Source organism: Motacilla alba, chromosome 3, assembly GCF_015832195.1.
Source record: "Motacilla alba alba isolate MOTALB_02 chromosome 3, Motacilla_alba_V1.0_pri, whole genome shotgun sequence".
NCBI classification, from domain to species: domain Eukaryota; kingdom Metazoa; phylum Chordata; class Aves; order Passeriformes; family Motacillidae; genus Motacilla; species Motacilla alba.
In genome coordinates, this window is record NC_052018.1 from 71,298,637 (window position 1) to 71,324,149 (window position 25,513).

The 25,513-nt window shown below is 39.6% G+C and overlaps 1 protein-coding gene and 1 long non-coding RNA gene across 3 annotated transcripts in view; one reads left to right on the top strand and one right to left on the bottom strand.

Moving 5' to 3' along the window:
• Positions 1–464: 464 nt before the first annotated feature.
• LOC119699744 lies at positions 465–22,653 on the top strand. The gene is made up of 3 exons (XR_005256515.1): positions 465–3,480; positions 10,511–10,710; positions 20,014–22,653. It is a non-coding gene; the product is annotated as an uncharacterized LOC119699744 (long non-coding RNA).
• The window catches only part of TSNAX (translin associated factor X), a 47,269-nt gene continuing 27,529 nt past the window's right edge, over positions 5,774–25,513 (bottom strand). For both annotated transcript variants that reach the window (XM_038133659.1, XM_038133657.1), the window contains exons 3-6: positions 24,440–24,554; positions 22,668–22,798; positions 9,155–9,282; positions 5,774–7,568 (exon numbers count right to left, since the gene is read on the bottom strand). In XM_038133659.1, coding sequence (XP_037989587.1) covers positions 7,194–7,568; positions 9,155–9,282; positions 22,668–22,798; positions 24,440–24,554 — 749 coding nt within the window. In that variant the 3' untranslated portion in view covers positions 5,774–7,193. The remainder of the gene's footprint in view (positions 7,569–9,154; positions 9,283–22,667; positions 22,799–24,439; positions 24,555–25,513) is intronic.

Below are 25,513 nucleotides of genomic sequence, written 5' to 3' on the forward strand. Positions count from 1 at the left end.
ATGTTCTCAGAAGGCTAATTTATTACTTTATAATACTATATTGTATTAAGGAATACTATGCTATACTAAGGAATACAGAAAGGATACTTACTCAATGCTAAAAAGACAATAATGAAAACTCGGGACTCTTTCCAGAGTCTTGACACAGCTGGGCCCTGATTGGCTAAAGAGTCAAAACAACTCACACCAGAATCCAATGAATCACCTGTGGGTAAACAATCTCCAAACACATTCCACATGAACAAAACAGAGAGGAAGCAAATGAGATAAGAATTGTTTTCCTTTTCTCTGAGGCTTCTCAGCTTCCCAGGAGAAAAATCCTAGGCGAAGGGATTTTTTTCAGAGAATGCGAATGCTACACCAGCTCTCCACCCTGGAGCTGGGTACAGGACAGGCAGGTGTAAGAACAGATCTACGCTGTTCTCTGGCTTTCAGTCCCAGAGTAGGTATCATGTGGAGATCATACCCTGCATGAGAAGGACCTAAAATTACCCTTGAATGACCTTTATAAGAAGAAATTCCAGGGTGACAGTGCCACCATTTGTAAGTCTGTTGATGCAATTTTGTAAGTGATTGTTATCAATGCCTTTCCACTGGGGCAATCCAAGTGATGACTATGACTATATTATCCCCTTTAAAAGCCTGATGCTTCATCATCCCTCTGCTGTGGTGCATGCCAGTTCTCTCCTGGCCTGGGACACCCCTGAGCAGCACAGTGCAAGGGAGAGTTGGCCCAGGACAACACAAGAGACCAAATCACCTTTAGCATAAACCGGGCAATGTCCCAGGGCTTAAGCACCAACCCCAGCCCCCTTCTGTTCAGGGAGTGCAGCCAGCCACTTCTTTTATCCTGCAGACACACAGTGGATTTGGAGCCTCCCATGTTTCTACCCGACGGGTTTCTGTGACAAGAGTGAGGGCAGGGAAGCACACAGGCATATTCACACATGCAAGAGTATTTGATTTTATGCCAGGAGTTCAACAGCTAAAAAGACTTGCATTTTCTTGTATAGGTAGCATGATTAGAACATAAATTAAGGAATTTAGGACTCCTGTCTATCAATCCTTATAGACTCCTTCAAAGTACTAGTTCAAATAAGAACATTTGTACAATTCACAAATCTGCAACAACACACCTGGTCAAAGTTTCTCATGGCTTTTTATTTATCTGTCTTCAAAACACCATATGCACATATGATGAGATATAAAATAAAAATATGCTATTCTCTGGTATTCCCCAGATTTCCAAATAGTAGGGTATGCAGAGAGTAAAAATTATTGCTATTAGAGACCTACCTCAGTCTAAAAACGAAATTTACACCACATCACTAATTGTGTTTATAAGCACTTAAAGAGAAAACAATAATTAACTTGTAACTCACAGCCAAAAGCTTGAGCACTCCAAAGGCTGGACACTAGGTGGCAGAAAAATTATATGTTCTCCAGTACCTGACAAATACTCATCCTTCTAGTAAGAAGGCAGGCCCAGGGAGTTATAGGATGTATCTCAAATAAATTGAAGGTTTATAGCTGCCCTGCTTTTCCTGTTAAGTTCAAATGAGCACAGACCCTGTTAAGGCTGGGGTTTTTTTGCTCCTGCAAAGCAACATTTCTCCAACAGCCCATCAAGCAGGAGCCATTGCAGGCAGAGGCTATGCTGAAAAAGCTGGAAAAAAGGCTTGGAAAGGAAGCAAAGGAAACAGGTGTTAGTACACATCCTGCCAGTGCCCTGCCCTCCTCTTCATGCCCTACAGCAAAGATATAGAAACCATAAATAAAATAATTAATAAAAATAAAACAACAGGCATCAGGACTTTATGAAGGCGAGCAGGAGGTTCTACATCAGGATTTCTAACATCATCCCCTGACCACTGGGCATATGTAAATGCAGGCCTATGGCAGGTCACAGCCATGCCCATGCAAGTGACCGTGGCATTTTGGTGGTGCAGCTTCTGGCCTTGGCTGGCTCTCAGGAGCAGAAGGAGCTCAGACTCACTCAGATGGGAGCAGGGCTGGAGGTTAAATAGTCACACCTTATTGCAGGCTCCTGGCTGATTTAGTGATTTATGGCTTCATCTTACTCATCTTCTCTTGCAGCCCCAGCATATGCTTCCTGTCACCTTTACTTCCAGATACAAGGAGCAAAGTAAAACACGCCTACCAACTGCCCCTGCTGCAGGGAGAGCAACAACCCCCACTCCCTCCTAAAAGGAGACTCCTGGGACTTAATGCTCCCATGACATCCAAACTCCCAGAACTGACTATTCAAGCACATCCTTCGCCATCCTGGAGCCTGTCCCTGAGCACGAAGAGGTTCATTTTAACAAAAACCTTGGCAACTTCCAGACCAGTATTTTCAGCTTCTCTTGCTGGGGTCATCTGAAGAGAGGACCTTAAGGAAGAATTAAATGGAACTAGTAGGACCCTTCTGGATTAAAAGGGACTTGCAAGCCTGCAGGAAAGCTCAGGGCTATGGGAGAAGTGCCCAAGGCTGTACCCCAAGGTGTACCCCAAAACCTGCACTGCATCTGTAGCCAAGAAACAGTTTATGATGGGCTCAAGAAGTCATCTGACCTTTTGTGGCGATGCAGGACTAGAGCACACACAACAGAGTCTTTCTTTAGGAGGAATGAACATCTGCATGACATGAAAACAACAACACTAGGAAAAAAAAAAGAAAAAAGAGAGGATGAACCCACATGTTCACATGGTCTGCAAAATCCAATAGTGGAGGCTCAGAGTTCAGCCCCCCCCGGGTGGCTGAAGGGACACCAGAGCCAGCCTGCCTGGACTGTGGGAGGAGCTGAGAAAGGAACCATCACATCACTTTTGGCCAGCGTTCAGGGAGGCACCGACTGGCTCCAGAAGAAATCATCAGCAAGTCTCTTCTGCTACATTCTGCAAATAGGCCTTTCAAAGGGATGATGGGTGAGGTAAAAAGAGGTAGAATTTGTGGGAAATCATACTCCTCAAAGACAACCTTCCTCTGAACTGGAGAAGAAACTTCTTTCATGCTTGTAGGCAATTTTCCTTGGCTCGTGATGATTGCAAATCTCAGAATAACCGAGGTTTGCTCACCTGCAAAAGCAACATGAGATCTGCCCACCCACCCACCCACCCATCCTGACACATGGCACCATGGCTGCCATAGGACATACGCACCAGGCCTTATCCGAATGCAGGAATACCAGCCCTCTCCCCTCAGAGTCAGAGCACTACTCCCACATTTGGAGGTGTGAGCAGACAACCCTACCCAAGAAACTGATTGATTTCTCTTCCTGCATGGACACATTTTACCCCAGGATTCCAGCTAAACATGGAAAGGACTGAACCATGGGATGGACATGGGCCATGGCTCAAAAGAACAGTACAACCTGAGAGAGGATAAGTAAAGAAAGGGAAGAAACAGAGAGGGGTTTGAAGCAGCAATGCCAGCGAAATGGACACGTAAACAGCACACAAGGGGAAACTGTGGTCACCGTAAGCATTCCTTTATGTTAAAAACTGTATCTAACCATGTCTCTAACAACTGCAGATGATGGCAATTCAAACATCAAGGTTTGTGGCTACCAGTGTGGGAGTGAAGGTAATGTGAGTGGGAAGCTGGGTCATATGGGAACTGAGAGCTTGTTGATTAGTGACAGCATGACTGGAAGCCTGCAAACCCTGCTCAGTCCAGGACCTGCAGGTTCTCAGCTGCTCAGGAAATCAAGTTCCCCTTATTTATGGCCCAAGGCTAGATCAATGCATTGGGGACCTTGTGGTAATTTTAAATTCAGTTCCTTTGGTCAAGTCCAAGTCTCTCTTATAGCTGAGTCACTTGGTTTCAAAGTGTTGTTTCCAACTTCTTGCAGGGCCGTCTTCCTGTCCCACGTCCTCCCCAGTCCCACCCTCCTAGCATATGCACCCCCGTCCTGTGGCTCAGCCTGCTCTTCCTCCATGCTGTCCCACTCCTTGCCACTCTTCCCCCCTTTGTCTCTACCTCACTTCCTTCCATTTTGCTTCTCCACTGCCTTCACCCTTCCCAACTAACCCTTTACTGTCACACTGCAAACTTCCGTAAGTTTGGACAAGTTTCTTTTCCAAAATGGGAAGTGGTAAACCAACCTACTACTACACACCATCTTCTGGTAAAAATCCTGTCACTTTATCCCCTCCCCTTTCTACCATCTTCCTTTTGTTTGTCTTGGCTGACCTTTTGCCTACTCTTAAACTGCAAACTCTTCGAGGGCAGTGCCAGAATCTGGTCTGGATTCTATAAAGCACCTAATATGCTAAATATTATAAAAGGTGTGGTTTATTTTCTTTCTTTTTCTTTCGATTTTCCCTAAACTCACTGACCATCCAAGTGAGCAGGAGTTTAAGTAGACAGACATATGTGTCTTATCAACAGGAAGTTTCTCTTGCATAACTTCTCTGGCAGTTCTGGAAAGCTAAATGCGGGTGCGTTTTTCCTCACTGAAAATTAACACTCAGGGAAAAAAGTGAACCTGTACAGAAAAATAATTTCTGAGAAAGGAGATTCCAGAGAGAGAGATGATTTTTAGCACGCCGAGCTGCCCTTGTGAAACATCTGCTATGACGTAGTCCTGTTCTGGCTGCAGACCAAGCGTATCAATAGCTCCATAGAGTAATGGGATAAGAAATGGGAAAATTGCCATTGCTTGTTTAGCAGCTTGTTTTGCTGATAAATGTCTGTCACTTTTCAAATAGCTACAGTGCAATTGTTTTTTGGGGAAAATATTTCCTTGAGCAGGAGGTTTTCAGGCCATTAGCTACTTCCCATCTGTGCTGGTGTTTTAATACACCGCACATACACTTTGCTCCTTATTAGAAATTATTCACAGTTTTTGATTATGGCCAGGCAGCCTGAAGTTTAGAAATCATGTCTGCCATTAAAAAATTTCTCTTGCCTTACCAAAAATTTAAATATCAAAATCATTAGAACCAGTATGTACTTGCTGAAAGAGCAGCTACTTCTAAACATTCCTAGGGGGGAAAAAGTACTCTTTTTAGACATCTGTAGTTTTAAAAGAATGAATGACTGTATAAAAGCAGGAGCTGACTAAAGTGGTGGCCACTGTGTGCTCATTCCATGGCTAGAGGCAGAATGTCACGGAGCCAAGCAGCACAATGTGCTGAAATTCATCTCATCCATTTCAAATTGTGCCATGAACATTTTTTAATTCCCCCTGATAGTTGCTAGGACAGACAAGAGACAGACCTCTGTTTAATATCACACACTACATCTAACAGTATCTGCTTTCATTTCACACACACTAAACAAGCAATGACTTGCAGTAAATTTAGTGTGCCAAAAGAGGCACAACCACACCGTAGCTGCATCAACTGAAATGTTAGATGTACGCATCTCAGGAAGGGGGTGACACCCAAACTATTCCTTTTTAGCAACTAGCCTCCTTTCCTTCCCCTCCTCTCATCAGGGAAAAAAAAAAGCAGAAAACAAAGGTGAGATGTAGAAACATGGGTACTGTTGCAGATTTGTTCCAGGGATATACTTGCTTTGTCATCTGAATCCTTTGCATTTTTTTCTTTCAAAAGATTCACATGAAGTTTCTATACTAACTAGTTTTTAGACACCACAGAATAAAGTCAAGAGAGGAAAAAAAATTTCAGCATGAGAAAGTGCCCATGGAAGTATGAATACAGGAATGGATCAAAACTTCCAAGTGAAGTCCTTCATGGTGGGAAACTTGCACCGTAATTTACCACTTGGACTGACAGGCAAAAGGATGAACATAGAGACAGTGACTACTTTTCAGAATTTATTGTAAAAAATAGTATTAAACAATAGGAAAAAATACCACTCCTTGTTCAATCCACCCCATACTACTTTATGTGGAAACAATGGAAAAATCTGACAGAAATGTATTACCCATTCCTATCCATATATCAGATGATTCCAGCTACTCAGGACATGCTCATGGGAAAAGTATTGGCAGTATCACAGCATATGGAAGTGGAAATAAAAAACATGCAGTATTTTCAATTGCAGTTGGGAGGCCTATTTCCTGGAGTCTAGAGATCATGTTGTTTTATCTGTTTTCCTTTAGCATTATGTACATTATCAGACTTTCATAACTTCAGACACCAGCATAAAGCCCTGATTTTTTGCCAACAGTGACATACCCCCCTCAAAGATAAATGTGGAAACCAGAATGCCTGCCTTACTTCTGTTTGCAATTTCCTTTCCACAGGAACATGCACATGATATAGTTCCTGCTAACATATATTTAAAGCTTGGCTAGCCCTTTTCCACTTATACCAGTTCAATCCCACTGGAGGTCCTCAGGGCAGCACAAACAATGGAGAACAGACTTCCAGCACTGCAACACATTTCTTCTGGCCAAAAACTGCTTGTCCTAACACCAAATTACATACTTTGTATGACAACTTCTTTTGTCTACAAACAGAAATATTTTGCATTAAACTGCATTACAAAAAATGTAAAACAATACTTTCCACAATTATTTTCTGTGGATTTCCTAGCTCATTTCAAAATTGTGAAGTACTAGTGTTAGCTCAAACTGAGCCAACTTTTAACAGAGACCCAAAATAACAGGTGACAGTAGTAGTTACCTGATACAATTAGCTTCATTATCAATTGGCAAAAAGTTGACTTAGTTTCATAGTTTAAAGCACTAATCCAAGAAAACTTGAATTACATGGCACTGTTGAGACCACCCGACTCTCAAGTGAAGGGGTGCACTTATGCACAGGTGCATTGTTGTAGGTGTGACATGAGTACAGAACCCAAATACTCAGAAAATAGGTCAGCAGAAACTTATGGATAATGCTAAATAAGAGCACCTAACCATTTTTTTCCACTGCTGTGCTTGATGAAAACTTGTACCAACGACAGTTTGAGGTGAGTCACACAAATGACAGTCACTGGAGTAGAGTACAGTGGAAATTTTGGTCATTCTGAAAGAAGATACAATGGAGCAATACAGGAAATTCCATACCAAGAGACCAAAGTCAAACATTTCTTCTCTTGCACATCATAAAAAGTATTTTTGGTTAAAAATTACCACTGCAAACAGCCTTCTCATAGATAAAACTAAAAATGTCTCTACCTAAAAAGCTTTGGGAAGGACCAAAACCCCACAAACCATAACTAGAGGGCTTTCTCTATGCCCTCTTCTCTTCTGAGTAGCAAGAGCTTCCTGATTTTAAGGAAGCCCCTCCTCTTGGTCAATCAATTCTGTTTTGGTGGAGAAGACATCAGCCAACATGTGCTTTGGGATTTCGGATCCCCGTACTTTTAACGTGTAGCAGGCATTCTCTACTTTTGCCAGGCTCTGCTTCAAGGTATAGAGCTTCTTTGAGACTTCATAAGGTCCGGTGTTGCCAATGAAAGTGAACCCATCGTAAATCTGACGCAAGAACTGGCTCAGTTCGAAGGGCGTGTCTATGTCCCCGTTCCCAACGCTGCTGATGCACAGCCGCATCAGCTCTCCCGTCAGGTCAGCCACTCCCAGCAGGTAATCCACAGGGGTTACCTTCAGGCTCCACGTACGGGGCTGTTTATCATGGGAATTGGAGGTCTGGGGACAGAATGGAAGAAAGTCCAGCACAGAAAAGTGTGAGAAAGCCATCTGTAATGGTTCGACTACACGCTAACTCATCTAACATGAAATTTAAAACATTCTGGAAAATTAAACTGCATGGCACTACCACATGGTTTGATTTCAGAAGTATTATTCTTCAAGCATATAAAAAGGTAATTTCTACTTAAGATGTCATTTTCATTCTAGCAAGTATGATAAACATACCCAAACTCTACCATCTCTATTTGCAAACAGAATTATCACATCTTTGTAGCAACATTTATTTGCAGTTGTTCGGGGTTTTCTTTCATCTGACAGATCTCAGCCTGATAGATTTTTTCCCTAAATAATCACTCCAAAGTTAGCAAATCAGTCAAAAATAGTCGGCATTATGAAAATAAAATATAATTTCATAATGGTGTCTTGAATTTCAAAATATATTCTCTACAAGTAGCCATAGTATTCTCAGATCTGTTTTATATCAACTGAGCTTATTAAAATAACAAACAAAAATCTTCATGAAGCAAACCCATTACAAAGTTACAAGTTTGCTCCAATATCCAAGTTTGCAATACTTTTTATTGCTAGAATATTGGTAACGTGGGGGACAATACAGGTTTTTTTCTGTTCACTTGTTCCCATAATATGCTATCTACTCAAATTGACAGATCTGGTCAGAGGCATGCACGCTGGGGTTAACAACTTCCTAGTTGGTACCTCTGGTAAAAACAAAAGAATTTAAGCTAAAAGTCAGGCTTCTCTGCAAATATCTTACCAAGAGAATAATGAAAGAATGAGAAGTGCTTTACAGCAGAATCTCTTCAGCAGAAGCAAACTCAGGAATTCATGTAAAGCAGCATTACTGTACACTGCACCTCAACTGCTTGTGCACTTCTGTAGATTGCTATCAAATCACTGTTGTCCTCTGTTAACAATCAAACTGCACCCAGTTTACTGTGTTTGGGGACAGTAGTTTGTCCCTGTGAGCCATTTAGGGCAAGCTAGGAGTACAGGCAAGTCAAGAAACAGCAGATACGGCATTTGGGCTAAGGTATGATGGTACAGCAGTCTGTTCTCTGAAAGGAATCACCTCCAGGGGAGTTATAAATGATGCAACTAAGGCATATGCACAAGGCAAATACAGTGCCTCCAGTGACTAGTTCAAAACCAGCAATAAGATTTCAGCCATGGAGTTCATCCTGCCTTGGATTTGTTTGTATCCTCCAGCTTCTGCAACATCACTAAACACCAAAATATCTTAGAGACAGCCCCAGGCACTAAAAATCCCTCTGCTACATTTGTTAGCTAGCATTTCACTGTCCTGGATCCTTTGCCATAACAGAAAGAGTTCAGTTTGCTCTGAATAAAAAGGATGTGAAATCTATAAACTTGTATCCCACAGATTTAGTTTACTACTTATCAGAATAAAAGGCATGTTTTTAACAAGTAAGTCAAAGCTCACATGTCTATCTCATTCCACTAACTGGCCTTATTTAATCAGATGCCAAAAATATGACTAAGCCTTCTCACTGCATTTCCATCCCAGAAAGATGTTTGTCAATTGAGAAAAGAAAAACTTTTACCATGTTTGTTGTTTCTTCTCTGTCTTCTGCTGTAAATATTAGTTGTTTGTTGATCTCTTCAACACTGATCAAAGATCGTGTTTTGATAAAATACTGAAACGAAACTGCCTCAACATATTCTTGAAGCCCTGCAAAAACAGCAGAAACAAGCTCATGCTTCAAACTTTCCAGCAATGATCCATGCTCACAATTATTTAGTTTTTAGGAAATCTTTTAAGTGAGACTATTTGAAGGTTACCAGCAAAAGTGAAAATTAACATAATCCAGAAATAACATTGAAACATAATCTAACATAGCACATTTCTGAAGCATGAAAGTCAGACCAAGCACACAAATACGTTCAAGGTTTTACTCCATCTGCATTTTTCATGCAGAACCTTCTGTAATTTCTATATAAAGCATCATGGTATTCTCAGAAACATACTGAAGATCAGCTCCCCACAATGTCCCCAAGGGCTCATACTCAGACCAGTATAGTTTAATATCTGCCTCAATATCATAGAGAGTGGGATAAAATGTACTCTCAGCAAATTTGCAGACGACACTGAGGTGAGTGGGGCAGTTGATGCACCTGAAGGATGAGATGCCCCCCCAGAGGGACTAGGACAACCTTGTGGGTCCATGGGAATCCCATGCAGTTTAACATAACCAAGTGCAAGGAGCTGCACCTGGGTCAGGGGATCTCCAGTATCAGCACAGGCTGGGGGATGAACAGATCAAGAGCAACCCTGCCCAGGAGGACTTGGAGTAGATAATTGTTTAAAACTGAGCTTCCCACTTCTCTACTTTGTGATAATCAGGCTCCTTAAAATACACAGGTTTGGTGAAATTCAAGACACTCAAGACAAAGTATCTGTTACTACAAATCACTCCAGACCAAATAAACAAACCAGACAGGACTGTGATGTCCAATAAGAAGACTAACAGGTGATCCTGCTTTGGCAGGTTGGACCTCTGTAGAAGTCCCTTCCAACCTTAACTGTTCTGTGATTTTATGAATACATGAATAACTGCTCTGTCCAAAAGAACTTACACTCTAAAATTAAGGCGTGCAGGGGGACAAAAGGAGTTGGTGTGTTGGAAAGGGAATAAAAGATGGAATAACAAATGTAGCTTGTACCAGATCTGTATGCCATCTACAGCTACCTGCCACAATTCTCTCACTACCTACTTAGCAGTGGTTTTATTATGCATTACTGTGGATGTGACAACCTGAAGAAAGAGAAAGCTAAATAAGTTTTCCCAGAATTGGCCTGGGAAGCTTTAGGGAGCTGGAGATAAACAATGATAGCCAAATATTAAAACAACCTGCAGGTGGTGTTTTTCTAATAATCTGTTTTTCTGTTTTTCTCATAGGATTGTTCAACAAGACACAAATGGGTGTCTTTTTAATTAGCCAATCATGTGAAATGTGTGGATTAAATGACCAGTCAGGTCCACCGTAGCGAACTGAGCTACAAAAGAAGAGAGGATGAAATAAACACGGCTTTTGCCACTTTGCCTTCTGATCTGACTATGCATCATCTCTGACTCAACGGTGACACATTACTACACAGGTGAGCTCTAAAAAAAAGTTTGAATGTTCAGACATAGATTTCACAGGTTGTTAGTTTATGTGTAGAGAGCAGATTTGGGGGAAGCATGTGAGAAAAGTTTGTAAGCAGAAAGCTGAAGCTGGCACTGTTGGTGGAAAAAAAGGCAGAAATAAAGCTGGAACAAGCAGCCACGGCAGTACTAAGCTAAAAAAAGTTGTAGAGACAAAGTCAATGCCTGTGTATATCTGACCCATGAACAGAGGATGCCCAAAGAGGACATTAAAGGAACAGACACATGACAGAGATGGTTCCAGCAGAGCTATTCTGAGCCATTTTAAGTGGATGATGTCACTTCAAGAGATGCTAACAGGTATCATGCTGCAAGAGGGCCAGGATTAGACAATAGTTTTGTCAGTGAGAAAATGAGGATGTAACCAAGGGTACCAGAAGTAGAAGCCTGTTTCCATTAGAATAATCTTAATACCCTCAACTGACCTGTACAGTGCCAGGACTTCAGCTTATGGAAGTATGCAGGAAGAAGCAAATTTAGACTTCACCTGGATCAAAGAAATAGTTTAAATCAAAAAGAAGAGAAGACAGGTTTGAATAACAGATGAGTGTGGAAATACCCCAAAAAATCTCAAGGGGTAGGAGGTTCTCCACATTACTACCACAAAAGCTGCTTTTTTTTTTTTTTTCCTTTTAAATATGTATTTGAGCAGAAGCAACTCAGAATGGCAATTTCTTTATAGTATTCTACAGCAGCACTGGGAAAAGCAGAACAAATATGCAGCAACCAAACTCACACTCAACACTGTTGTTCACAAACCGGAACACAAACACAGAGCTACCAAGGCCAATTAAACACCATAATTTAATCAACAAAATTCAGGTGAAGCATTCTGGGCACAAACAATAGAAAAACACTAGATAAAAGCTACTCAGGATCTTTTAAGATAAATAACTTCACAGGCTGCAGAGAGGTAGATTTCATCACTCACTCTTTCCCTGACTTACCTTCTGATGTAGCAGGACCAGTAATCTATTATGAAATTTTGGCTTTTTCTGTGGATAAGCTGTAAGCTACCAGATACAGCAGCACTCAACATAACAGCATCTGTGAGAATCTCCCTCTGCTATCTATGGAGAAGACTATCACATATGAAGAATCAACGTGGCATTTTCCACAGCTCTCAGATCAAATCAGCCCTCAAACTTTTTGGTAAACAGTCTTCTCAATCAGTCAGATCTCCCACTTTCAACTCATTTCACTTTACTGCTTCATACATGTTTTGTCCTTTTCCATTGTAAGTGTTTGGCTCCTCTGTTCTTTTATCTTTATGTACTTTTTAGTGTGGGCCTATTTATGCATATGTACACACATAGATCTTTGCTTCCTCCTGCCATCCCACACTAGCTGACATGTTCCAGCCGTGTGCTCCTTTCTTTTGTTTAACACCACCACGTGAATGCTGCATACAGTCTGTTTGCCATTTACTGTCACCTTCTCACAATTAGGGAATCTATCTCTCAGTATTTAGTAAGCCTTACAAAACTCAATTAATGTTACCATCACAAACAGGCTGCTAACAAATCCTGTTCATGACTATTTTGCAGAAAACATTCATATTTTACTTTTTCTTTTTTTTTTTTTCTTCTTTTTTTTATCAAGTCCTTCCAGAAGTAGCTACAATATGACATTTCAACAAGCCAAGACCTTGAAATAAGGTATTTCCATGCACAGGTAGAAGGATGTTTAAACACGTTATGTTTTAGCTTAATGGTAGGACATCCGCTATTTTCAGCAAATAATTCCCAAGGTGAAAAACCCCATCCCATTTCACTACACCATCCAACAATACCTTTCCCCTTATGCTCTTGTTTTGGATTTATTCCAAAATTAGCTTATTTATGGATTGAGCTGCCGGTAATAGAATAGTTTTTAAGACTGCCTTTTAAGGGTTTGGGGTTTTTTGTAGTACATGGACAAAAATACCAATTAAAAACACTTAATTATTTTTACTAGCACCTCTTAAAATTACAGATGCAACGTAAAAAATTACCTGCTTAAGTATTCTGGGTTTTTTTGCATTTATTCTACAGAAATAGCTTATACTAGACAAGTGACAGTGACCCAATATAGCAGCTCCCTTCTATGTTTTAAAAAATTTATTTTCTGCACAAGAACTACAGAGTTACAGTGAGATATTCTGAGCATGTATCTACAAATAAAGTTTTTTCTGTCTGAAAATTTGAGCACTTTTTGCCAGCTGATATTCCAGACCTTTTCCCTGCTGATATTCCAGACCTTTTCCCTTAACTACATATGCAAGATCTGAGCAAGAAGAAAAAGCAGTTACCCTAAGAAGCAAGAAATTAGGTTTCTTAAATGAAAAAATAATTTTAAAGAAAGTAATTGGAGCACTCAATCCAAGAGTCAAATGAATGCATAAGACAGAGGAAAACCTAGTTCTATCTAAAGAATGAGTAAATAATTGAAATTACTTAATTGCAGGAGTCATATTAGGGTAAACAGAATCTAATTCCACCTGAGATATGCATGCATCCATGCATGCATGGAAGCTTCCACCCAGAATGACAGATCAAATAAGAGGTGAAAGTTTCCTTCCAAAATTTTGTTTACTTCATTTCCTCCTTTAAATCTCGTTTCAACAGTTACAAAACAGGTTCAAAAGTATTTCATGCTTCTCAGTTGTTAAGGTTAGCAACGCCAGTGCCACCTGCCATCTTCTCAAATAAGCTGCTTCCCTCCCTATTTCTTCCCAAACTCATTTTCTTTCATCCTTTGTCCTGTTTCTATCCTTTTGTTTAGAGAGGAGTCTGTGCTGATGGTGTGGACACAAACACAGTCACAAGCCTGAGCTCTCTCACCCAGCTCCTCCCCTAAGCCATGCAGCAGGAATCACAGGCCAAGAGCAGCCACTAGAAAGATGGTAGGAAGATACACCCAGCAAGCTTCTTCCAGGATCACTGCATGAAGGGTGGGGCACATTATTTACAGGGCGAGTCATGTGAAACTACCCACTTGCTGATTCATTACAAAACCAAAACAGCACCGACAAGGCTCTATCTTATCCTCATGTTTAGGCTAGCAAGTTACATTGTCATTTAAAAAACCCCAAACACAGAAAAAAACTTCCCTTCTTTCTCCTCCCCCAAAATACTAAAGAAAGCAACAATAAAAAAATACCCACCACCAAAACACAGAAATCCCTGCCATAATCCAGGAGAAAAAAAAGTTATATTCTTGTGGAAATCCCAGACAGAGAAATAATTATAGAGAATATGGAGAGCATGGTAAACTTAAAGAACCTGTTTCTAGAAGCATACAGATTAATAAAAGGGAGAACAAGTGAAATAAGCAAACAAGTAACCATTAACTGAAACAAGTATATACATTAAGTTTAGAAGTATTAATACAAAAACTAAAGTCAGTGTTCTATTAAGATGAAACTGGTAATTCACACCTTAACCTACTCCTTTAAAGTTCTCTGCATGCTTGACAACGATTCCCAAGATTCAGAGGTCTTTTTCTTGACAGAGGGGGTAAAAATTTTAGTAATTAAACTGAGGCTATAAAACAATCAAAGCATTTTGTTGATTGTGAGCACGAAGTCAAAGGTTAATTTTATAACACACACTGAAAGAGGATAAAGCCAGCTCTCCTCACAGACAGGAATGCTCTGGACATCCTGTTGTGAAAATGGCTTAAAAGAGTAATTCCAGTCAGGGATGGATTTTATAAAACAGTACTAACTAATAAATACAAATAAAAGTACTAGAACAAAAGTCTATATGAGCGTACATATTTGGAAAAACACATGTTTCTATTCACTCAGTAATAACTCAAAAGCTGAGTAGGTTTACTATTATATCAATAATTAAAATAATGTAAATTTCTTCTGTAAAGCCCTGAATGCTTTGTTCATTAGTCAACTGCTACTTGACACATCCACATCTCTTCTAGCTGCATGTGTTGAAGCGATATAATGCAGATACTGAAGTGTTAATATTGTCTGCACTTTGTTTAAAGTTGAATACACACCTCAGGGGAAAAAGTAATATAATTTCTTTCATTTCAGGGGAAAAGGCAACACCAAGATTACTCAGTTTTCCCTAAAACCCCAGAAACAAACATAAGTTCCCTATCAGACAGGTGCCTGTGAGAGTTAAATTATTTCTCCAAACAGACACAAAAACCCTTCAAAGACCTGCAAACAATACTTTAATCTCTCATTGCAAGAGCAAGGAATCAAGCCTTTTTTATACTGTTATTAAAAACATGGACATATGACAAACGATAGGCCTTTTTGCAGATGAATAATTGTGGGTGAGAAATTCACAAACTTATTTTGCTTCTACTTGGAGACTTAAGGGATGTACCATGCTTACTTTTATAATCAAGGTATTTGTTCTGAAATTTGGGGTTTTATTCCAACTCACGAGACCCAAATGTAGTAATTACAAAGAGCACCCAGTGCTTTACATGAGTTCTTAAAAAAACTATTCCTGTGACAAGCAGTCTTCCTGACCTCTTTGACTACCCCCAAATGCCTTCATAATTAATACAGAGTTTTAGAAGTCATTCAGTCAGACAGCAAATTTTACACTGCTGGCAGCCTGGAGGGCAAGTGTTCATTGCAAAGAAAGGAAGCTCTGACTCAGCCAGGATGTTCAATGATCAAAGAAGAAAGAGCACCTAACACAACACAGCTTCTGCAGTTCAAAACACAGTGAAAGTTCTTCTTGAGGAGCTTTCATGCAACAGACTCAACTCACAAGCAGAAGAACCAATAGTGGCCATTTGTCCTCATAAACACAGATCTCTGAGATGGCACAAAGGTACTTCAGCACTTGCCAACCTCTATTTCTCCCCATGTGACTGCAAAACAAAAACTGGACCATGATGTGCTATCCCCATTGCTTCTTGGAATGGAGTTCCTCTATGACACATTCTCCTGTGTGATTTTAAATAAACAAACAAAAAAACCTTCACAGATTTTTTTTTAACTTCTCTTATGTTCCAGCTGCACTTGGTTCCTGCAAAGGCTGGAGAGATCTGGTCAGTGAATCACTAATGTCAATAACTGCAGGGTTGAAAAAATTCCTGAGCCAGGCAACAAGGTCTCCACCATTTGCCAGCTATGAAACTGAATTAAAAGACAAACAACATCACTGGTTTCAGGCTGTCATGTGAGTAACGCCAGTATTTGTCATAACAGTACAGCAGGATTTCAGGACAGTTAGGTGTTAAGTGACAAGCAGGAAAGTACAATCTTTGTCATGGCATGCATCTTTAGAAGGCTCTACATAGCTTCTCTTATGGACTTCTGCTGCTCTGAATGGCTCCTGCTGAATTTACATCTCTTTCAGGGATGAGCTGATAATCAATTCTCACATAGTGCATGCCTAGTTTGTTCATGTCAGAATTTGCATTCATGTTTGTAGGTTTGTTTTGTTTTGTGTATGGACATACAAAACCTGCAGCAGAAAATACAAAGTGAGAGGCTCTGCTTTTGCTTTTCCTTAGAAGAACTTAGGAAAAAGGTACGAACCAAAAATAATAAAAGGGCAGCAAAATGCAACAAACTGAAGGTATCAAATTTCAAATAGGCAACTTGCAGAATGAAAAAAAAAAAAACAACAGTTTGACTAAGCGGGAATATAAATCAGAGAAACACAGAAAATAACAAAACAGAAAGAAAGAAATTAACAAAATTGTATCTGATAACCATAAGCTTATTCACTGCAAATTCTATTACTTTTCCAGTATAATCAGGAAACTTTGTTTCCATTTCTGGCATTTTACCCCTCACCTACAACAGCAAGAGATTAATTCTTCAGTCACATCCTGTTCCTGTGTTACTGTGTTTTCCCACCATCTTGCATAAACCTGATTGCTTCCTTCATGGTCAGCTTTCCTTTCAAGTTTTAGGTGTATTTAGGTCTCATCCTGGGTGAGACATTTGCAATTCATTATACCTTCTTCCTGCAGTACAAAGCTATTCCTTTCTATTAGCAACCTAAAATTAAATGTGCCATCTATTTAAATTACAGTTTTTAAGCTTTCTCAAGAAAAAAACCCAGGTGTTCTACTTATTCTGTTCCTGATGTGCAGAACAGTACATTGATGTTATATCCTTGATATTGTGTACCTTGATATTATTTCAGAAATATATGTATGTTTACAAAGGTAGAACAATCTGAGCATGTTATTTCCATATTTTGAGTTAAAAAGCTAAGAAAAAAAAATTAAAACAAGCCAAGTAAACACAGAAATCATTACACAAATAGTTCCTTTAGTTTGCATTCTAATTAAAATCCTTCATACAATACCCCAAAAAATGTTGTTACTTAAATCATCAGTAAAATAAAGCTGGCCTGCTTGGACACACCCCACTCATCTCCATAGCATTTCTTACAGCATCCTGTCTGGTGGTCCAACATACTGCAGTTAGAAAGTGGCATTCTAGTGCAGCTGGAGTATTTCCTTTTCATCCACACAGACTTAACTGGCCTGGTCCAATCGAGCAATGCAGTTTGTTGAAATATCTGACATGCCTAAAGTGACTCTAAATGGCATAAGGAAGGAGACAGAAATAAGCTCCATTACAGCAATCTCTCAGAATACAAATAGTGCCTGCACAAGATAAATGATGTGTTAGACTGCGTCAGTGCTGAACTTTTACACAGAATTTCCTGCATCATCATCAGCAGAAGCAGTCACAGAGCAATAGTTTTGACAAGGTGCTGACATTTTACAGCCCTGTCATCTAATCCTATTGAGAGCAAGTGCAGACATGATAAACAGCTAATGAGCTTCCCTGTGCACAGCACTCCACTCGCCACTGCTGCGAGCACAGGCACACAGCAAAGGTCAGCCAGCAGTGCTCCACTTGCATCTGCCATCATCACCCCACGTCACTCCACTTAAGAAACTCCAGAAGAATTATGGGCTCCCCATTCAATATTTCAGATTAAGGGCCAAAAAACTGAGTAAAGTCCTCAAATAGCTAGAGATTTCATTTAACAAAGTCATGTTGAAAAGGTACTCCATTCAATCCCACACAGTGCCAACTTTCTGAGCAGTCCTTAATTTTCCCTCTGCAGTACACGTTTTGCATTTATGCAGAGAAGATTCAGAACATGCTTTGAATAATTACATACATCCTAACACAGAATCATAGACTTTTTCAGGTTGAAAAAGACTTTTAAGATCAACTGAATCCAACCACTAACTCAACACTGCCAAGTCCACCACTAAACCATGTCTCTAAGGGCCACATATATATGTCTTTTAAATACCACCAGGGATGGTGAATCCATCACTCTCCTGGGCAGCCTGTTCCAATGCTTGACAACCCTTCCCATGATTAAATTTTTCTTAATGTACTGTATAAACCTCCCCTAGAGTGACTTGAGGCCATTTGCTCATATCCTATTTCTTGTTATATTGGAGAAGAGAGTACCCCCACCTAGTTACACTCTCCTTTCAGGCAGTTGTAAAGTGCAATGAGGTCCTTCCTGAGTCTCCTCCAGGCTAAATCTCCAGCTCCATCATCCACTCCTCAGCAGATCTGTGCTCCAAACCCTTCACTTGTTTCATTGCCCTTCTCTGGACACGTTCCAGAACCTCAGTGTCTTTCTAGTGATGGGTCCAAAACTGGACACAGAAATTGAGGTGCAGCCAGTGCTGAATACAGGGGGACAACCACTGCTCTGGTCCTGCTGGCCACACTGTTGGTAATAAGAGGCCAGGATGCCACTGGCTTTCTTGGGCATGTACTGGAGGATCACGTTCAGCTGCTGTGGACCAGAAACCCCAAGTCCTTTTCCAGCAGGCAGTTTTCCAGTTGCTCTTCCCCTAGCCTGCAGCACTGCATGGGGTTGGTGTAGCAGAAGTGTGGGACCCTACACATGTTGCAGAGCACTTCTTTCTTGTCATGGAGTTCCGTACAGATCTTTCCTGTATACTGTTGATATTAGCCTCAGTAGTTGACAGTTAAATATATATAAAAATACTTAAACACATATGTATATACAAATAAAAAAATCCTGAAAATTTTCTTCCTTCCTTTCATAAATCCATACAATCTTTTTCAGTCCTTTTCTTGCATAATGTCTCTCAACCATTTTAAAGACAGAGTACATATTTCCTCACAGGATATATAAGGTATACACTGCGAAGCGGGCCAAAGGAGCAGGAATTCTATATTACAAATAGTAAAGCTTTAAAAATATCAACAAAGCAGAACATTCTAACATAACAAATGAAGAGCTCTGCATTAAAAAAAGACTTCATTATTTCAGTATCTCTTTGTTTGCTTGCTTAATCATCCCCTGGGACAATCTGTACTGTTAAGAAACGTGTAGAAAACAGTCATCAGTTTTTGTTGTTGTTCAATTAGTGCTATACTCAGTGTTTGAGCTCATGCAAGTGTCCTTTGGGGAAACGTCCTGCGTGCCATTAGCACTATTCTTAATGAGGGAAAGCACGAAACTCCTTTAGTGCTCTGCCAGAATTGTTTTATCTTCAAGTCAAAAGAACAACTGCTTGGAGTAACCCCAAAAAAAGCATTTAACAATTACAAGTGGCAAACAATATTCCCAAGCATAATACTCATAGCATTCTTCTATTTATAGGCTAACAGTTATTATACTGAATAAAATATGTATTAGGCAGCTTTATTATGCAGACAATCATGATTCCCCAGTTAAGGCTGCTACAGTGGTTTCCATGATAAGCTCAATTTTGAACCCTTTTACTCCTTCTGTGAGAGGTAGGGTGGGGAACAGGAGGATGTTTCATGTTTGGTTTCAAGACAAAGGAGAATATTTTTAGGAAGTTTGAGGTTAATTAGACATGCTGCTTTTGAGATATGGGACATAAGCGTTTCTTTATTCTTTTTGGAAGAAAAAAGCAGTTTAATGGCAATGTTTTTGTTCATAAAAAGCTTTTTAACTAGTTCTCCAGAATTTCTTTAACATACAAAATCAGACTTGAAAACTAGGTTAAAGGAAGGTCAAGACTTACAGCCCTAGGAAATATATAAAGGCAAAGACCTAGCACTTCTCTTAGTTACTTTTATTCTCAAAAAGACATGCGAGCTTTTTCCACTGAAAAAAGCAAAGCAACAATTAAAGAACACTAGACTTAAAACCAAAACTAAAAGCAACATTCTTAACTCTTATCACTTTTTACCTCCCAATTACAGTTCTTCATAAACAGCGGTGGGCAGGTGGAATAAAGCATTCCCTCTCCCAGTTGCTCTTCATCTAACTGTCCATTCTTCCTGTTTCTAGGTTTTCTATCTCAGCCTCATAATCCTGACATCAAGCGTCTTCCCATCTCTGACACCTCCCTGATGCCAGCTTCAGCACAATCAAGATCTACATGTCTTGAAGCCTGCATATTCCCTTTTCTGCCATCCCAATGACTAACTAGAGAGCAGAGGATTCAACAAAGGTAAGAGTAAAGGTCTGGCTGAAAGTCAGCATTTTATACTTGTTATGCACACAAGCTCATTTACACAACACCAAAGCAGTCCCTGTCTTCCCAGTGACACACAGGTATATTCTAACACTCCCTTACTAAACATGCACTATGGGCAACAGTTGGCACAAACTTTCTTTGCAGAGGGGCATTTGTAGAAGAGCTAGAACACAAATAGATCATGTGGATAATGGACCAAAATGAAATGAAGGCAACTTATTTCAGTTGGATTTTATAAACAGTCTTCTTAATGAGGCACAAATACCTAATTACAGAAACGACAGGAAGATCTTAGGGCCAAGTATTATACAACTGATGGGAGTGCACAGACTCACCATTTACCTCACCTTCATTACCTGAAGAGAGGGAAAAAGTAAAAGTACAGCTATTTCCAGTTCTAACTTCAGAAATGCATTGGGGGGCTGTGTATTCCTACCCTTTAGTTCTGTCCAAAAAAACTGCAAAGTTCAGGTATTTGAGAAATTCCACACCTGACTGCTGGAAACATAGACAGCAGAGTCTACTTCTTCTCTCCCTTATTTAGCATATTAATACCTTCTTGCCTTCCTTCCTTTTTACCTTGAGAGGTCAGTAAGATTCATTCTCATAAGTTTTCTTAAGACAGTAGTAAGAAAATTCTTTAATGCTATGACAATCTCACCCCAAGTCCCATGTAAGCACTAAGGATGTACTACCATACATGCACCTGTGTGCAGTTCTGGGTGTCATTATTTAAAAAGGATGTGAAGGTCTACGAAGGCTTCCAGAGGAGAGCAACAAAGCTGGTGAAATCATTGGAAGGAATGTCCTACAAGGAGCAGTTAAGGATTCTGGGCTTGTGTAGTTTGTAAAGGAAAAGGCTGAGGAGCAATTTCATTGCTCTCTACAGGCTCCTGAGGAGCGGAAGTGGAGAAGGTGGTGCTGGTCTCCTGTCCCATCCAGTGACAGGATTTGTGGGAATGGCTCTAAGCTGCATCAGGCAGGAGTATTTCTTTTGAAAAGGTGGTCAAACACAGGAACAGGCTTCCTAAAGAGGTGGTGGATGCCCCAAGCCTGTCAGGGTTTAGAGAAAGCATTTGGACAATGCTCTTAACTTTTTTTTACTTTTGGTCAGCCCTGAATTGCAAGGGTTCTCAGCTTTTATAAGCAGGGCTTAAAATAAAAATCAAAAAACATTTTTAATGTGTTAAGATACTCATAATACACTTTTAATAGTATTGTTCACAGTTTAGGTTCATCTGTAGTGTCTGCATCTTGAATTATCTCTTTTCATTGTGTCAAGTACTACAGTACTTGGCTATATATAGCAGCAAGACACATACAGATTAAATGGCTCTAAGAAAAACTATTTACATCTAATTTGAGCAACCCAATGCATCACAGGTAAGAGGACTGTGGAATTATCACAGCCATTGAAGACTATCAGGGCACACTCCTTCTGGTTCCAAATTGCTAAACTGAGACTCAAGACCTGTGTCACTCTTACACCAAAGGTTGTGTAAGACATGACTACAAGTTACCTTAACCATTGTTTGTCTTGTAAATTACAGACACATATTTGCTGCTGGTTAATCAAATCAATCTTATGGATATTTTTAAACAATTAAATAATTCAGGGCAAATCTTCGGCTCTCATCAGCTGAAGAAGTTTTGCCTAAACAAGGAAAGATATACACAATTCCAAATTGTTTAAAATGAGATTGATAAACACAAGACACTTTTATACCATGACTAAGATGTCAAAGAAGCAGTTACATATTTTACCCATGTGTTGCCACAACCAAGGCATACCAATTTTAGGTAATATTCAGATTGTCAGCAAGGAGTCAGCAAAGAAATATGGTTTGGCAGCAAGAGTCATGAACGAACTGGGATTTAATATCTCAAGAATGTTAGCAAAGATTGCTGTTTACAGAGAGGAGCAGAAAACGATGTGACTGAAACACACAAACTGGTTTAATGCTTGTAACAGAGAGGCAGAAGCACATTTTGAGCCTAGAAGAAAGAAAATGCTAAACTAAGGATTTAAATTCATTAACTTTATCAACTCGAAATCACTTTATCACTTAAAATTGATAATTTCACAAGACAGTTGCTCCCACTCTCCTCTTTGAAATTGTAACCCTTCAAGAGGAGCAAAGGAGTGTGCTATATATATTCCTCTCAGTCAGAGAACAACAGCCAGTGCATTTGTGAGAAATACTCCTAACTTCAGTTTAGGGCAGGGTCCAAATTGCTCCAGTTGTAGACTCCCATTTACATCGTCCTTTAAACTGCAATGAAACTGCAGGACAATAGCTTCTCTAATACCAGAGCTAACTTTGCTAGTAACAAAGATTAACCTGAGTCCTGATTTATAACCACAGAAATGTAACAAATTCAGACCTGCAGTATGAAGACGTACATAAAGAGAAAATAAGCTTAGTTCAAAACTGCACACTTTTCCTCGTTTTAAATTATGTACCTGGAGATATAGCTCTGTGGAACTGATACATGTCTTCTCCAATCAGTTCTTGTGCAACCTGCTTGATCTTCTGTCGGACGGCATCTAGCTTGACTTCAGATTCACTTAGTATTTCTTCCCCATTGGGAGCACTGCAATCATAAAACAGAAAGAGCAGTTTCCAGCATGAACAAACAGTTAAAAAACATTACACTTTTTCTTTTACTAATCAATACATTTTTACTGGCTTCAACAAAAAGCAAAACTGATACTAGAAGGAGAAACAGTTTAACTTTCACAGATACCTATTACAGATTCTGAAAATCTGTAGATTCTTACCAAGAAAATAATCAACCAGTCAGGGTTCAGGCAGCATGATGCTTATTCCCAACTACAGTCATGATTATTGTTTAAGTAGGAAAAAGGAGAAACACATACAAAGGCTTCAAAAAATATTCCAGAAAACCAGCAGTATTTACGGAAGTCCTTCAACTTCTTTAAAAAAAATAATATTTTGCAATACTTGACAGTATTGCAAAATACAATACATTATGCACTTCTACATGTGATTTTTTTTTTTTTAAGGAAGTAGTTACGGACTGTGCTCTTCAGGAACAGCTGAAATAAGTGATTCACAACCACAACATATACTTGGCATTTCAAGTTTAGTTTATCTAATTTCCTTTAAACTTTCTCCTCCCTTGAGCCCAAATAAACCACATGATACATTAGTTTACAGTCTCTTTAAGGAACTACTGATTAATTGGTCTCAAGAAAACATTTAAAAGCAAACAGTAAAATTTACTGAAATTAAAGTCACAATAATTGCAAAAAGCAATGAAGAAGGAAATACTAAATACAGCATGGAAAACTTCCACTTTCACAAAACCAGGAATGCCTTATAAAACAGGAATCTAAATTCAGAGTAATGAGGAGTTCTTTGTTGTTCTTTCCTCCACAAGTTCCCAACTACTTAGCCCCTGCAGTGGGAGTAGTTATTTACAGTCAAGGCTGTAGAGGTTACTGGAACTATCACAGTACCTCTTTGCAGAAGAAAACCAAGTTAAAGAGCATGCAACTGCATTTTCTCCATTTATAACTGCAACTATAAATAGTTACTACTTCAACATAAATATATTGATAGGTAACAAAATGCAAATTAAGATAAATGAAATTACAAAGAAAAGTAACAGGGAGAGCTGTTATAACACGCAAGACCAGTGTTTGTCACGTACAGCAAATGCTTTATGCAGCAGGCTATGCAAAGCTTCAAATTTTCCTGTTGCTCTTCTAGTTTGTCTCTGGCTTCCAAAGATTGCTTAAAGGCTCATGAGAAGACAAAACATATGGAAGCGCACAACTTCAGACAGAAGCCTATCCAGCTGTAGTGTTCACATAAACAGACCCCAGGTCACCTCCTATTTGCATTGATGACCTCGGGTGAGGGTGCAACAACTAAAATGGTGATGGAACTGCCTGGGCAAGTAACCTGAAGAAAGGGCGCATAACTCCTCTCTCACAGCTTGCTGAAAACTGGAAGGCTCTCATCTGCTGCTCACTCTACTGCTTTACACTGGTTTAATAAACCAATAAAACCAACTCAGAAACCTGAACCAGCATCTTTTAATTCTCTAACTGGAGTATGCATTCATTAGCTCACATCCACCTTAAAGGATGTTTATGGGAAGTTAATTAAATTCTTCTCAACAGAACACTGCAGCCGTTACTCACAGACAACACTGCAAGGCAGTCTGTAGGTTTCTGGGAACATTTTCACTCTCAGAGTAACTCACCTTGTGAACCTGTGGAGCAGAAATATCGTTCTTTTGCTTTCAATCGTTATATCCCGACTGAGCTTCACGAGCCGCTCATATTTATCGTGCCTGGTGTCAAGCTCCAGCTGGAATGCTGCAGAGTCAATGGTTACAGCAAAACTCAATTGTAGCATGAACACAGCGCAGGGGAGAAGAAAAGCACCTGTGCTGCACTAACTCCTTACAGACCCCACCAGCCTTGCCCCTGGGCACCTCTCCCCGAGGTGGGCTGTCCCTGCGTGGGGCACGGCTGTAGACACCATCACTGCCTGTCACCTGCCAGAGCTGCAAGATTCATCCTTAAGGCTACTTTTGTTTAATAAGTCAGGTTTAAGTAGATATCAATCCTGATGATGCCTTAAAGCAGCGTAAACAATTTTTAAGGTAAAATATTTGGTTTTGCTAATAAAATCTATTCCACAATACTGCTGTTCTGGAAAGGGACTGAAAATTTTACCCCAATTCAGCAAGACAAATCAAAAAATAAAACTCTACGATCATTTGTTAATAAGATTCACCACTGCCTAAACCAATCAAATAAAAAGCATCTGGCTAAGGCACATATACTGTTCAAAATGCAACATTTAGTTATAAGAAAGGTTGCATTTCACATCCCAGCTAGGCCAAAAGTTGAGTTTTTTAATATCCCTAAGGACTAGAAGTACTAAAGAAAAGTGAGATCAATTACTTAAAATGAGATTTCTCACTTGCTGATATTAGTTCTCTCTAACTACAACAAATACAGAGAAGAGAGGAAGTGTATCTGGTTTTGACAGTCAAACATTATGAATGTTTACAAAGAGTGGATCTTTGAAAAAACTTTGAAGAAACCATGTCCCTTAAATGCTTTCTGAAATTAACCAAACACAAATGAATGGATCTCATGACAAGGGAGGGAACAACTGTTTTGAAGAGGAAGTAGTAGCAACTTTATGACAAACTGCTATTCACAACAGTGGAAAATTAAAGTGGAAGGTACAGTTGCTCTACTGAATTCAAGAGCAAGTGTATATACAGTACTCAATATAAATGATAGAGTGGTTTGGTTGAAAG